This window comes from Centruroides vittatus, unplaced genomic scaffold, assembly GCF_030686945.1.
Source record: "Centruroides vittatus isolate TY-2023 unplaced genomic scaffold, ASM3068694v2 contig_620, whole genome shotgun sequence".
NCBI lineage: Eukaryota > Metazoa > Arthropoda > Arachnida > Scorpiones > Buthidae > Centruroides > Centruroides vittatus.
In genome coordinates, this window is record NW_027122381.1 from 1,882,863 (window position 1) to 1,896,350 (window position 13,488).

The window sequence follows — 13,488 nt, forward strand, 5'->3', positions numbered from 1 at the left end:
ACCACCCCCCGAAAAATTCCTGGGGATTTTCGACCCGTTCGAATTCGATCCCGGGTCCCCCAGAGCGGTAGGTTGCCACCTTAACCGCTCGGCCATCCGGCCGTCTCCCTTTTTAGTGTATATTCTGTTGACGTAACCTATTAAAACTCAATTGAAAACGCAAAAAACCGCATGTAAAATAGTATAATAGAAGCCGAGTTCTTCACGGTAAGCCTTAATCCCGTCCATCTCCCCCCACTGGGGGGAATTTTGACATGTATATTATATAAAAACACGTGCGTATTCGAATGCAACGTTGTGTCAAAATTTCAAAGGAATCGGTAGGAACAAACGAACGTTATATTTTATTTATATAGATAGATAGAAAATGATCTGCTTCAGTCCATTCTCACAGAAAAGCATAATGCCGCACAGAAAAGCAAACTTAGGTCGTCGGAAGTTAGCGCCATCTGTTGGACATAAAAGCCTTAATCCATATATAAATATATTTTTGAAAGGGGGGAAATTGTGTAGGGGTATGAAAAATAGATAGTAGCCGATTCTCAGACCTACTGAATATGCATATGAAATTTGGTAAAAATGGGTAAAGCCGTTTCGGAGGAGTAAGGTAACTAACATTGTGACACGAGAATTTTATATATAAGATAAAATAGCAAAAGACTCAATTTTGAGGGTAGACACGAGTTTTAAGCGACACTGTAAATGCTAGCAACAAGTAAACTCTTTAGTAAGTTTGACCCCTGGCGAAGTATGACACGTGACCATCCTCTCTCTTTCTTCATCTCGACCTTTCACCACCAAAATTTAATAGCATCGATGCCCTTTATATACACGCTACTGTGCCAAGTTTCGTTTCTTTATCTTCGTCCCATCCCGAGATATTAAGCGAAACAGACGCCAACACACACTCCCATGGAATTTTTTTGCCGTTTGTTTTGACTTTTTTAGGTTCGAGGGGTCTCAAAACGTGGAGATTTGCAAAAAAACTGTGAGAGTCAAATCTGACGCGATTCCATTACTTTCCCTTGTTATTTATGTAGGCCTATACATAAAGTATGGGAAAGTATTGTGGAAAAATACCTTCCAACGTTTTAGTTGAAAAACTAATTTCTTCGTCCGAAAACAAAGAAGACAACTAATGATGGCCGAGAATTTTTAAGCGCCGGGAAGGTAAAGGGGAACCGACGGCTCGGCTCTCATTACGATAAAGACGCAAACGTCGTCGTTACCGCCGGGTTCTTTCGGTATAAATAAAGATAATAAAAGTAAAATCGGTTAAACGATTGGTTATGGAATTTGAATGCCTGCGTCGTTCCTCGCGCCCACGCAATTACGGAATAAACCGGTTTGGTAATATCTCGTGACCTTTCTTCCGGACGAGCGACACGTACGGAAGAAAAGTCGTCCGACTCAGACCACGGCTTTTCGGGAGAAGCAACGATAAATTGGTCGTTACCACATTCGATTGAATTTACGCCTATGCGCCATTTGTGCCACCTACCGGTTATTCCTGTAATAAGACCCGTGACGTTTATCCGCTAATCGCTCTATTCCCGACATATTTTTCTTCCCGGTCGGCGATATTTTTTCCCTAGCAGCCTGGTCAAATTCAAAAACACTGAATAAACATCCACATTTTTCTTTCGAGTCATCAACGTTAGATCATTCTGTGCAGATACCGAAGTTTATTACAAAATTATACAGAAGGATGGACGTCATTTTCTTGGTCAGAAAATTTTTCACTGATAGTCATTTTAATAATTTATCTTAATATTGTATCATCAATAATAACCAGAAGGTTGTTGGTTGTTGAAGGTTGAAGGTTGAAGGTTGTTGAAGGTTTGTGGATTTTTTACAGATGGGGGCTACTTCGTATAATATTGTATTTTTATTACGTTGTTATATTGTTTGTTATTAACAATTATAATATTAATAACAATATTACTAATGTCGTTATTGCAACATTCAATGTCGTATGTTGGTCAGATTGCGCGACTTAGTAACATTAGACGTCGTTATTTTTACTTTCCCGGCTGTTATATTTAAGGGCTATAAACACAGGGTCTGGACACGATACCTTAATGCGTGGCGGCAGTCGCCATATTGAGTTCTTTGAGGTGGTGAGTATACAGCAGCGCCGCTAGCTGTTTGAGCGCCCGTGTGCAATGCCGATTATGCAGCCCCTGTTTAACTACGACTACCTACGCTGAGCTTGCCAGCAATACCAATTTGCCGCCCCCTGGATGTGCCGCGCGCGTGCGGTGCACGCCTTGCACGCCCGCTTACGGCGGGTCTGTGAGTATATGGCGTTTTTAGAGCGAATTTGGTTGTTTTTTTCCTATCTCAATTAGTCGAATTTCTTGTTAACTATTTTTTAAAAAATGGATTGGTATTCGGCATGGAATTGTAAAAATTCGTCAGCCAAAGGTGTAAGATTGTACCGTTTTCCCGCCGACAGCTCCGGGAGAATACTTATATTAACTCTTAAATCATCAATGGTTTTCTTTTTTTTTTTCTTTTACCCTTTCCCGCCCTGTGGGCACTAAGAGGACTTCTTTAAGCCAGCCTATTATGGGTTCGGCCAGACTCACAATGGGGCGGCCGGGTGGTGAGTGACGTGTTATTGTTTGATAACGTACTCAACTTTCTTATTCCATATTAATACATTAAGAAAGAAACGTGCGCTGCGTACATTTTAGAAGCGTTGTTTTAACAAATGTTTTTAGGACATTATTTTTTTAAATCTGAAAAAACAATGCTTAATGTGTGGTTCCTGTATAAATATATTATAAAAAATATTCACAAATCAATTATTTTTCAAAACATGTTATTTATATTAATTAAATTATTATTATTTTTCCAAGAACACCTTTAAGTGGTATCTATGGAAAATGCTGTGATGTAAATATTTTCAGCAAATGATAATTCGATACTATCGCAGATAAATGCGTTGTCTCGGATTTGACCGCAAAAGCCGTTCCACGTACAGTACAGTACAACACAGTCAACTGTCCGAGAGTACGGCAACAGCCGAGTAAAGTTCAGAGATGTCGGTATTAATACGAGGATATAATCTCCGCAATTTATAGAATCGAATACATAAATGCGTTTTGTGCCGTAATAAGAGCAAATTTAATTATCGTTGCTTGTCAGAATTTGTGCGCGATTTAGCTTATATCGGATCGGACAGGAAAAATAATTGCAGGATTTTGGATATAATTCGGTGGTGACATGGAAACAAGTCATGCGCAAATCCGCTAGTTTTCCTTTACGTATAATGGTTGTTTATCACTAAAAGACAGATCGATAAATAAATGATCCGTAATTTAATAAAACTAGAATAATGAAATCCTTATACTTCCGACGATTCTATATTCGAACGTTCCAGAATTACAGATGGGCAGTTCGGGTTGGAACTAGAAACAGTTCCAGTTGCGGAACTACGAATTCATTCTTCATTTTGTAATTTTAAAAATACAGCTGTTAACGGAACGGTCAACTCTTTGTCAATCAGTTTTATGTTCAAATCCAGAAAATGTTGCACGACTTAAGGAATAATGAAATTAGTTCTGATCGATGGTATTTGTATAAATCAATTCATTCTTTCACAATTTAATATGGAGATTATTCATTTCCATCCGCATTCGATTTTCTGAGTTACACGTAGCGCCATCTACTAGCCAAAACGTTAACGAAATAGTGAACTAAATATAATTCTTATAAATTTTTTAAAATTATATCGTTTTTGTATTATCATATAATTACTGCGACAATGATTAATTTTCCACATCTAAGGACTCGGGATAATTTATCTCCGAATGGTACTTTCTTAATTCTAATAAGCGCCCTCTAGTAGCCGAGTGGATAAACCAACGAACTTTGGTAGGTAGTCGGGCATGGCCGACGACCCGGTCACGTGGAGTTTTCTTCACGTTAGTAACACCTAAATAGGATCCAGCTTCCCTAAAAGTCTTCCCGGGATGCATCCCTCTCGGCACATGGCTCGGTGTTGCGTTGCCGTAACCAAATAAACCAAACTACAGTAATTCTAACCAGCAATTATTTATTGTAACACCTCCACAATGCCGGGCTGCAATTTTTCGTCACAATGTTCTCACTTCTTTTAGAGGTGTCTTACCCCTGTATTTCATAGTTTTTCTGTTAGCAATAGAGTCGTGCCGGTTATTTAAACAAATTATACGAAGTCTTTCGGACGTTAAGGTTATCAAATTCGATCGTGTGTGGAGCCATCGCAACCTGCCCAACACGGATCGCTTTTCAAATATTAATAGTAGACCAGTATTAATTAGTAGTGGTTGACCATCCTCTCTTTCGGGAGGTCAACGACTACTTTTAGTCGAATTTACTTCAACTCCTTCCGCAATTGTCTTTTCTTCCTTTCGGACCCACCGGTATGGTGGCCAGTGCCGTAACTAGGCAGGTGCAACAGGTACACCTTGCCAGGGCCCACTCGGAAGGGGAGCCCAAAATGCATGTATTTGTTTATTTTCCCAAAATTAATTAATTAAGGGACCTAAATGCAAATTTTTGCACAGGGTACAGGAATGGCTAGTTACGGCACTGATGATGGCATTCGAATAGGAAAATTACATAATACGAGGCTACCGGCCAGCACAAAATACGTTTTCGGTGGTTTTCCGTGTGCCGAGTTTAAATATTTGGTCCGTTTTTCGCAAAATTTAATTGGTGGACACTCGTTTGATATTCGGGCGTGAATGGCAGTTTCTTAGAGTTAACATTAGAAAAAATATATCTTTCCATGAAAACTAAGAAACTTTCCATTAATAAACGGGTTTGTAAAGGCACTTTGTATTCTCTGCCTCCTTCATTACCACCGACATACGCGAGGGCCCGTAGGTCATCCCTGAGGGGGAGATTAAGGAATTCCCCTCCGTTAGTCGGCATACTGACAGTATGAATGGTTCAGTAATAATACCGATAAATCTGTATATAATTTTTACATTTAAACCTTTAATAATTATATAATGGAAGAATTTTAAAGTATTTGAGGGTAAATGTTGATTTTTCTAAAATGATTGTTTTCAAATTGTTAATTTTTTCCGAGTGAAGATGATTTCCACGCGTTAATCCATGGCTCTTCTCATGTTCCCTGACCCTGCGGTCCTTTTCTCGTTTTCTTCTTCGTCCCGTGTTCGTTTCCTCTCTTGTTAGTATTAATGAGATTTTACTATTGTCACTGCTGATGAAATATAACTTTTTTATTTTAAAATTCTTCGAAATATCGTATACAAGTACTAAGTAATAAGAATTATATAATACCGGTATTATGTAAAATAATATTACAAATTTGGGATCGCGTGGTTACTTGCAAAGCTGCTGGCGCTGCTTCAAACCTTAGAGAGACGAAGTCTTTGAATTGACGTTTCTCAAATTTCTTAAAATTATCAGGTGGAATTCTTCAGAGCGATCCGCTCTCTGCATACTTGTTTTAATTTTTATGTAATAGGAATTAACCAACTCTCTTCAAACTCCACCGATGGCATTGAAATTGCAAATAGACTTTTCCATTATACATTTGCAGATCTATTTATCGTGGCACCGACAAAAATTTCCTTACAAAGAAAACTTAATCATTTTAAATGCAACGACTTAAAAAATAAATTATTAATCAATCTGAATAAAACAAAGACAACGATCTTCCGAAATAATAGTAATATCTCAGAAAAAAGAAAGCGAATTATATTTAAAAACTGTTTTCAATTAGTCGAGGAAACTGATTACCCGAGAGCGACTTTTGAATCGAACGGTAGTTTTAAATCACACGTTTCCAAATTGAATAGCGACAATAGATGATTTGTTATATTAACGTTCGGAATTAAAAATTCAAATGTACAGTTTCATACCTAGGTATATAACTCCCAAATAAACTCAATTATATATTATGCAGGACCAATTTAGGGACTCGAGTACTTATTTGATCCGAAATGCTTCCATATATCAACTAAAGAGAACCGTACCGGGATCACGAAACAAATCTCATCTGGTTCTTCCCATTCTTTTTAAAACGCGTAATAAAATTTTATTACCGACTTGAAATTTAAAAGGTGATGAAAATAAAACTTTTCTACATTAAGATCAACTGTGAAAAACAAAGTTACACCAAATGCCCGTAGTATTTTAAGTGTTCTTTTGAGAAGAGCATTTGCGATTGAAAATATGGCTATACACTACTACTAGATTCTGCAATATCACAATGTATAGAGTCCGAGCGCAAGTTACTCGCGCGCCGCCCTGGTGGCAAATATTTACATAACACACGGGAGTTCGCTAAAGAGTGCGTATGCGTTATATCTGAGACATTTCGAAAACCGTACCTAGTTCAGTAAATCGCTTATTGTTTTTTAATTTAGCTTTTAGTTTTAGTTTAGCTTACTCGAAATTAAACGCCCTTACACGTGTAAAGATTTTTAAAAAAATTGTTGATTTCGAGACAAATGAGATATTTGTAAAATATTTAAAATTTAAAAGTTCTAAACTTTATTTAAAAGAAAATAGCATATGTTATACACACATCCAATTAGCTTTATATGTAACAAATATTCAATTTTCTTATTTATTTATCTATAATGATGTACTGTACAAAATGTAATACTTAAAGTGGGAAAAAATAAGACGTTCATTTATTCACTATTAGAGAAGATGCAAATGTTCTACTTTAATTGTTATTTACCTGCAATTGTAAATAGTATTAAGTTTCGGTGTTTTCACAATAAAAAAATTTCAGTCATTTATAATTGGTGGCTGCAGATTTACTAATACTGCACAAACAAACATTACCCATTTCATTTCTTTCATATGTAAGAAATGAAATGGGTAATCTACAGTTCAATATTTCAAAAATTTTAATTCTACCAATGGTTCTCTCAACGTGAATTCTTACACGAGCAATTTTGTATGTTTCGTCCATTTCATTAGCACTAAACTGATTTTGATTTGGTTTTGAAAAAGAAGGCATAATTAAAATAGAATTTTTATTTTCGACACCCAATTTAATTTGAGGAAACTCTCTACCAGCTATAACAATATCTCCCTCCTCCAGTTTTTGTAAAATATCACAATCATTTGTTATAAACGAATCTGTACTTCTTCCTCCATACTCACTAGAAAGAAAAGTTGTCTCGATGAGGCAATTCCAATTAAATATTTTACAGTATAAGCAGATTTATAGTAGGAATAAAACTGAATTTGATGTTGAACCGATGATGGCTTCTCAGTTTTAATTTCTGTACAATCGATGATTACTCTTGTTTCGGGATAATTTTCTTTAAATGATTGAGGTAATGTAGCCTTAGATAGATAATTTTGTTAGCCAAATAATCCAATCTCGTGTTGCAACAAAAATAGTTTTTACAAATTTTAGAAATTATGTTTTAATGGTGGTTCTATGAATTCCAAACAATGCGCCTAATGCCGAATAGCACAAACCCAACTTTAACTTCATTAGAAAAATTAGTAACTTATTTTCCCAAGACAATTCATAAATTCTAACAGGACTGTTTGGAAGCGTGTCTGAAAGTAAATTGAAAACATCGAATCCTACTGATATTAGATCTTTTAAAGATTGATCATCGTGAAAATTTGCTACACCACTAAAATGACACAACCTATAATTTTCTCCACATTCTTTTGAAATCGTTTTAATATGGGAAACTTGAGTTTCAGAAACATTGTTACTAGTCATGCAAATAAAAAATTTTTAAGTCTCCAAACCGTTCGTTTGTAACCTCGTGAGTTCCAAAATCACGTTTTTGTTTTTGTTTAGGGTCTAAAAAATTGTTTTCAATTGCTACATCAAAGGTGTCTTCCTGCTTCTTCAAATAAAATATTCCTTCTGTTCATTAGGTGTTTATATCTCTTCATTGGCTGTTCGTGTCGACAATTTTCTTCGTTGCTTCTTTTTTCGAGTAGATTGTTGGATTATAATTTGGACATCTTGAATCTTCACTTTTTTCCCCATCTATAAAATGCATACTGCATATCCGCGCTGATTTAGAGGGTAGCCCCTGTGATCCGTTTTTACTAAATTTACAAGGATATTTTTATAAAATTATTCGTGCCAATTTTTTAAAAATTAACAATAAATTTTGTATTTCTTCCTTTTGTCTTTTAGCAAAATTTATCCAAATTTGGCGCTTCTGTTTAAGGTGTAGACCTGCCAGAAAACAATAAAATGAAACTTTCGGCGTTACATATTGCGTGTTTGCTAGTGTATTAGAACGTCCAAACACAACAATTTACATTTGATTTACCCATTTTTAATATTATAACTCAAATACAAATTAAAAAACAATAAGCGATTTACTGAACTATAGTCTATTTATCCTAACTTGGCAGCTACTGTAAACAAAGATTTTGTCGTATTAATCCGCCGGAGATTTTTATTGGTCAAACCACAATCGGAAGTGGCTAGACACGTGTCGACTTGTTAAACCCCTTTCTCTGCACGTGTTAAAGTAGGTCAGAGTGGTCACAACAATTTAAAAATTACCGATATAATACTTAGAAAACTTATTATAGCCTACTTTAATATTTTTACGTAGCCGTTTAAATTATTTCCATCGTTTAAATATAGTCAAAAATTATTAAATATATATTATTAAGACTTACACAAAACATATTTATAATTGTGTAGTTGAACATACTTCAGAATTTTTATCTACACAACAATTTTATTAAATAGATATAAAACAAAACAAATTCTCCGGCAATCCTTAAAAATCATACTCAAACCTCTAAAGGAAAACGTTACTGTAATGTATGAATTTATCTATGTGATATTTATATAATTAAAAATTTTCTTAAATAATTACAGTGTAAACTTACCTTATTAATCATTTGTATCAGAAGATAGTTGCTCGAAGTAATCATTTATATCGCTTTCGTCACTATTTGTAATAATCAGTTTTTCTACAACAGTTTCCGAAATCTCATCGAGTTCCCACATTCGTTGTTCTTCTTTTTCTATGTGTTCGATACATTTTCTCCATCTTTCTTCAGTTATTTGTTCGATAGCTTTATTCATTAAAATTCGCACATCCGACAGTTTGAATGTTGTGTTGTGACGTGCGATGTAACCTTTCATATCTGCCCATATTAGTTCAATAGGATTTAAATTACAATGATACGGAGGTAAACGTAACACATCAACACCTATTTCTTTGGCCATTTCGTCAATAATATATTTATCGTATTTATGTTTTATTTTTTTAACAATATCCAAAAGTTCTATTTTTAACATTTTTTCGTTATGACGAACCCTATTTTTTTCCAACCAAGAAATTATGTCAGCTTTTTTCCAACTACAATTAGGAATCTTCTCAATTTTAGCCGAGTGATATGGAGCATTGTCCATGACAACAACAGCATTACTTTCTAATTTCGATAATATTTTTTCAAACCATTTTTTGAAATTATTTCCATCCATTTCTTCGTGGTAATCTTTTGTTGACTTTGATTCAAATTCATATAGACCACCATTAAGAAAACCTGAATTGCTGCCTATATGAACAAGAACTATTCGTTTTCCCTTTCCAGAAGGATTTTTTAATCCAGTAGATCGTCCAGACACAAAAGCTTCGCGATATGACGTAATTGAACAATCCTTCCATACTTTATTCTTGGTATGGCCCGCATTAATCCACGTTTCGTCCAAATAGTAAATCTTACGGCCTAAAGAACGCATTTCTCTTATTTTTCGTAAATATTGTCTTCGCCATAAAATGATATCGTCTCTTTCAATTAATCTACTATTTCTATTACGGTTTGTATATTTAAAATTAAGTAATTTTAACAAATTATATATCGTGGATCGAGTAAAGTCTGGTAAATCTGGATCATCATTAACAGCCTGTAATACCTTATCTGCCGTAGGTAATTCATTTAAGAAATAAAAATTGTGTACTTTACCTCTAATGGCACATTTTGTGAATTCATCATATTTGTCAACAAGTTGAGTACGCTTACGGGTTTTCGAAGGAGTTATTACTTTACCATTAGTAAAATATTCTTTGCGAATTCTGTAAATGCTTCTTTCTGATATCCCTGTTGTCTTTGCTACCATTTTCACTATATCGTTCACACAGAGTTCCGGATTCGTTTCAGTTAGAGAATTAAACAAATTTAATACTATTCGTTTATCCGAGCTCCTCAGCGATTTTCCTTGTTGATGTTTAATCGTATTTACATTCAAGTTTTCCATTTTTGTAATTCGACAACACACAGTTTGAAATGAATGGAAAACGAAACCAAGACATTATAGTGCGCATGACCGGAAAAAGTTTATTTTTAGTGATTCAGAATGTGAAAATATTTATTAAAATAACAATTTAACAAATATGAAATAATTACATTTATAATCATTGCTAAGCGACTAGTATTTCATTAATGATTTTATAAATAACGAAGAACTATTTTCTGCGGACAAATGAGATGCAACGCGGTTTCTAATTGATGGACGTGGGTTTAAGCCAATAAACAAAGAGAGGTGTGTCTTAGTTTGTTTACAGTAGCTGCCAAGTTAGGATAAATAGATTATAGGTACGGTTTTCAAAATGTCTCAGATATAACGCATATGCATTCTTTAGCGAACTCCTATATGTTATGTAAATATTTGCCACCAGGGCGGCGCGCGAGTAACTTCCGCTCGGACTCTATAAACAAAGATCAAAACAACTTATATCAATCCATTTATCACTCCCGATATCCAGAAGTACTAAAAACACATTCTCTACAATCATATATAAACAAACTATAAGGAATAAATGTAAAATGATTATATAACTTTTATTTAATCATAGTTAAATTATTCATTTCCAGCGAATGGCGAAACTTCTTAAATAATTATTGGTGTGACTCCATTGATTTTCCAATAATACATATACCGAAAGACCGATAAATTTACGCAAATACGAGAATTATTTGGAATACTTCATATAATCCAGCAAAGCTTAACTCAAGACTTTAGACAAAACTTAAATAAACTCGGAAAGAAGGAATTATATAATTTGTATAATTTTACATTTTCGTTCACAATTTTAATTAACTATTAGATAACAACTAAATTTAAGGAAATTATACAAATTTTACGTCTTAAATTGTACCAAATGTATATTTTAACATTTGTAATTGCTTAGGGGTGCCAACCATTTATGCTAATAAAGATTAATAATACTACAAAATCATAGAAAAGAAGATAACTCCAGTAATATATTTAACCATAAACGTTTCCACGAGCCTTCTTCAGTTGGAATATCAAACTTAAAAGTGTTACGAGGCTGCTGGCCAGCACAAAATGTTTGAAGTGGTTTTCCGTGTGCCGAGTTTAAATATCTGGTCCGTTTTTCGCAAAAATTTGATTGCTTGCAGATCAGCGTTTGATATTCGGCTGTGAATGGCACTTTCTGAAAGTTATCTTTAAAAATTTAAGATATTACTTAAAAGTGAAAATACAGTAGAGCATCGATTGTCCGACCCCCGATTAACCGACCGCGTTCTAGTAGGCAAATTCAAATGTCCGTTAGTGATGTGGCGCTACAATATTTGGTTATGTCTTGGCTACTTTAATATTATTTTTGTTAAATTTTTGCATGTTTTAGCTGGCAGCACTGGCTCGACCATGAAAGGGAGGCTAGTATTTAAACCAGGACTAATACACTATACTAATAATGTATTTTTTCATACTCTTTCGAGTTATCCGACCAACCCCAGTCCCCAATTGAGTCGGATAATCGATGCTTTACTGTAAATTAAATTTATGCATAGATACCTCGCTTAAACACGAATTTTTCATGAAAAGTTAATACTGTAAGTTTACCAGATGGAATTATGAAAAATAAAACATAGGGGGGACTTAAAATTTGATATTTTTTCACTGAGAGAAGCGCTATTATTATTATTATTATTATTATTATTATTATTATTATTAATTGAACGTTCTGTAATATGCATAAGTATATAGCTTAAAAAAACATTAATTATGAATTCATTACTCGCGTGACGTACGCAACCATAATATTGTGCGAATAACATTATTTTGAAAAGAGACTTAGACGTAGGATAGTAGGGTTTCTCAAACGGGATCACGGTTGCTTTTTAACCCGGAAAATCCGTTTTGTAATGTGTAGTTGGGCCAACTACACATTACAAAACGATAATTGGTTTATTTTCAATCGTTTTAATTACAAAAACAAACCATTATCGTTGTTGCCGGATACATCCGTATTTCACGTGTCAGTCGCATCCACCACGCGGCTTGAGCAGCGGCACATTCTGTGTCAAGTGGAAGAGAAATATGACGTCACAATTCCAATTCTCGCTTATCACCGCGATATTTATCGAAAATCTGTTTATTACGTAGTAGTTGAACATTCTTTACAAAATAGCTAAGATACATAATCGATTACACGTATAGGCTTCGTGTTTACGAATGATTTTAATAATATTTCAACACCATTATATTAGGGGGGGTTATCCACGTCGTAGCCGCTGCAACTATGGTACTATCTCTCACACAATAATGTAATAAATGATACAAATCTAGAAAATTTTAACACGTGTCTGTATAGTTTTGAATTTTACAATTCGTTGCTATTTATCAATTTGTCCTAATCTATGATTATAAATAAAGACTAAACCCCAGCTGGTAAAATATAATCAATTGAAGTTTTCGGACTGACTGATGAATACTTATATATCGTTTTTGGTAAGAAGCGTTGCACTTACGAGTCAGATAGATTGGTTTCGTACAACAGAAAGCTTATAAGTTGTGTGTGGCATTGCCAGTTTCGAGTTTAAAACTTGTTTTTAATTGGATATTTTCCCTTCTTTTTAAGGGACGGCCAAGTAGTCTACAACGAAAGGTCGGTGGTCAAAAGTTTGTATTTTCGAACATTGACTAAGTGAATAAATGGTGATTTTTCCTACAGACTGTCTTCAATTTACTTTTTAAAACTTATGCTAATTTTTAAACTTACAACTTATGTTGGCATTATTTGTAATTCTGTTGCAACGGAATTCGTCTTAAATTTGTAGATTGTTACTGACGGGTTAGAATTATTCTCAAACATATTTGAGAGTAATTCGATTTGTCGATTTGAGTCGCTACCAAAACAGATCGTTCACTGCGCTTCAATTAAAATATTTTTCTTGTTTATTTTGTACCAAATTAAAAAAAATGGCAAAATTATCGATTATGCTATGCTCAAATTTATTATTGGAATCTGTTTGCAAATTACGGTACAAATTGATAATTATGTTACAGTTGGCAAGATTGAGGGTCATGGAACGTAAAAAAAAATGTTTAATACAATCAAAGAACTCTAGAAAAAACTATATGGAAAAACAAACTGAACTCAATTTTAAAAAGACTAAAATACCAACACTTGGCCCTAAGAACGACTTGGGGTATGGGGTCTGCAATCTCCGAGTGTTGGAAACACTCACCGGCAA

At 34.3% G+C, this 13,488-nt stretch overlaps 1 protein-coding gene across 1 annotated transcript; it reads right to left on the minus strand.

Annotated features, from left to right (window-relative positions):
* Window positions 1-8,869: 8,869 nt before the first annotated feature.
* LOC136979373 (uncharacterized) lies at window positions 8,870-10,265 on the minus strand. Its single transcript, XM_067275316.1, has one exon. The coding sequence runs from the start codon at window positions 10,238-10,240 to the stop codon at window positions 8,870-8,872; it is 1,371 nt and encodes a 456-aa protein (XP_067131417.1). The 5' UTR covers window positions 10,241-10,265.
* Window positions 10,266-13,488: the final 3,223 nt, after the last annotated feature.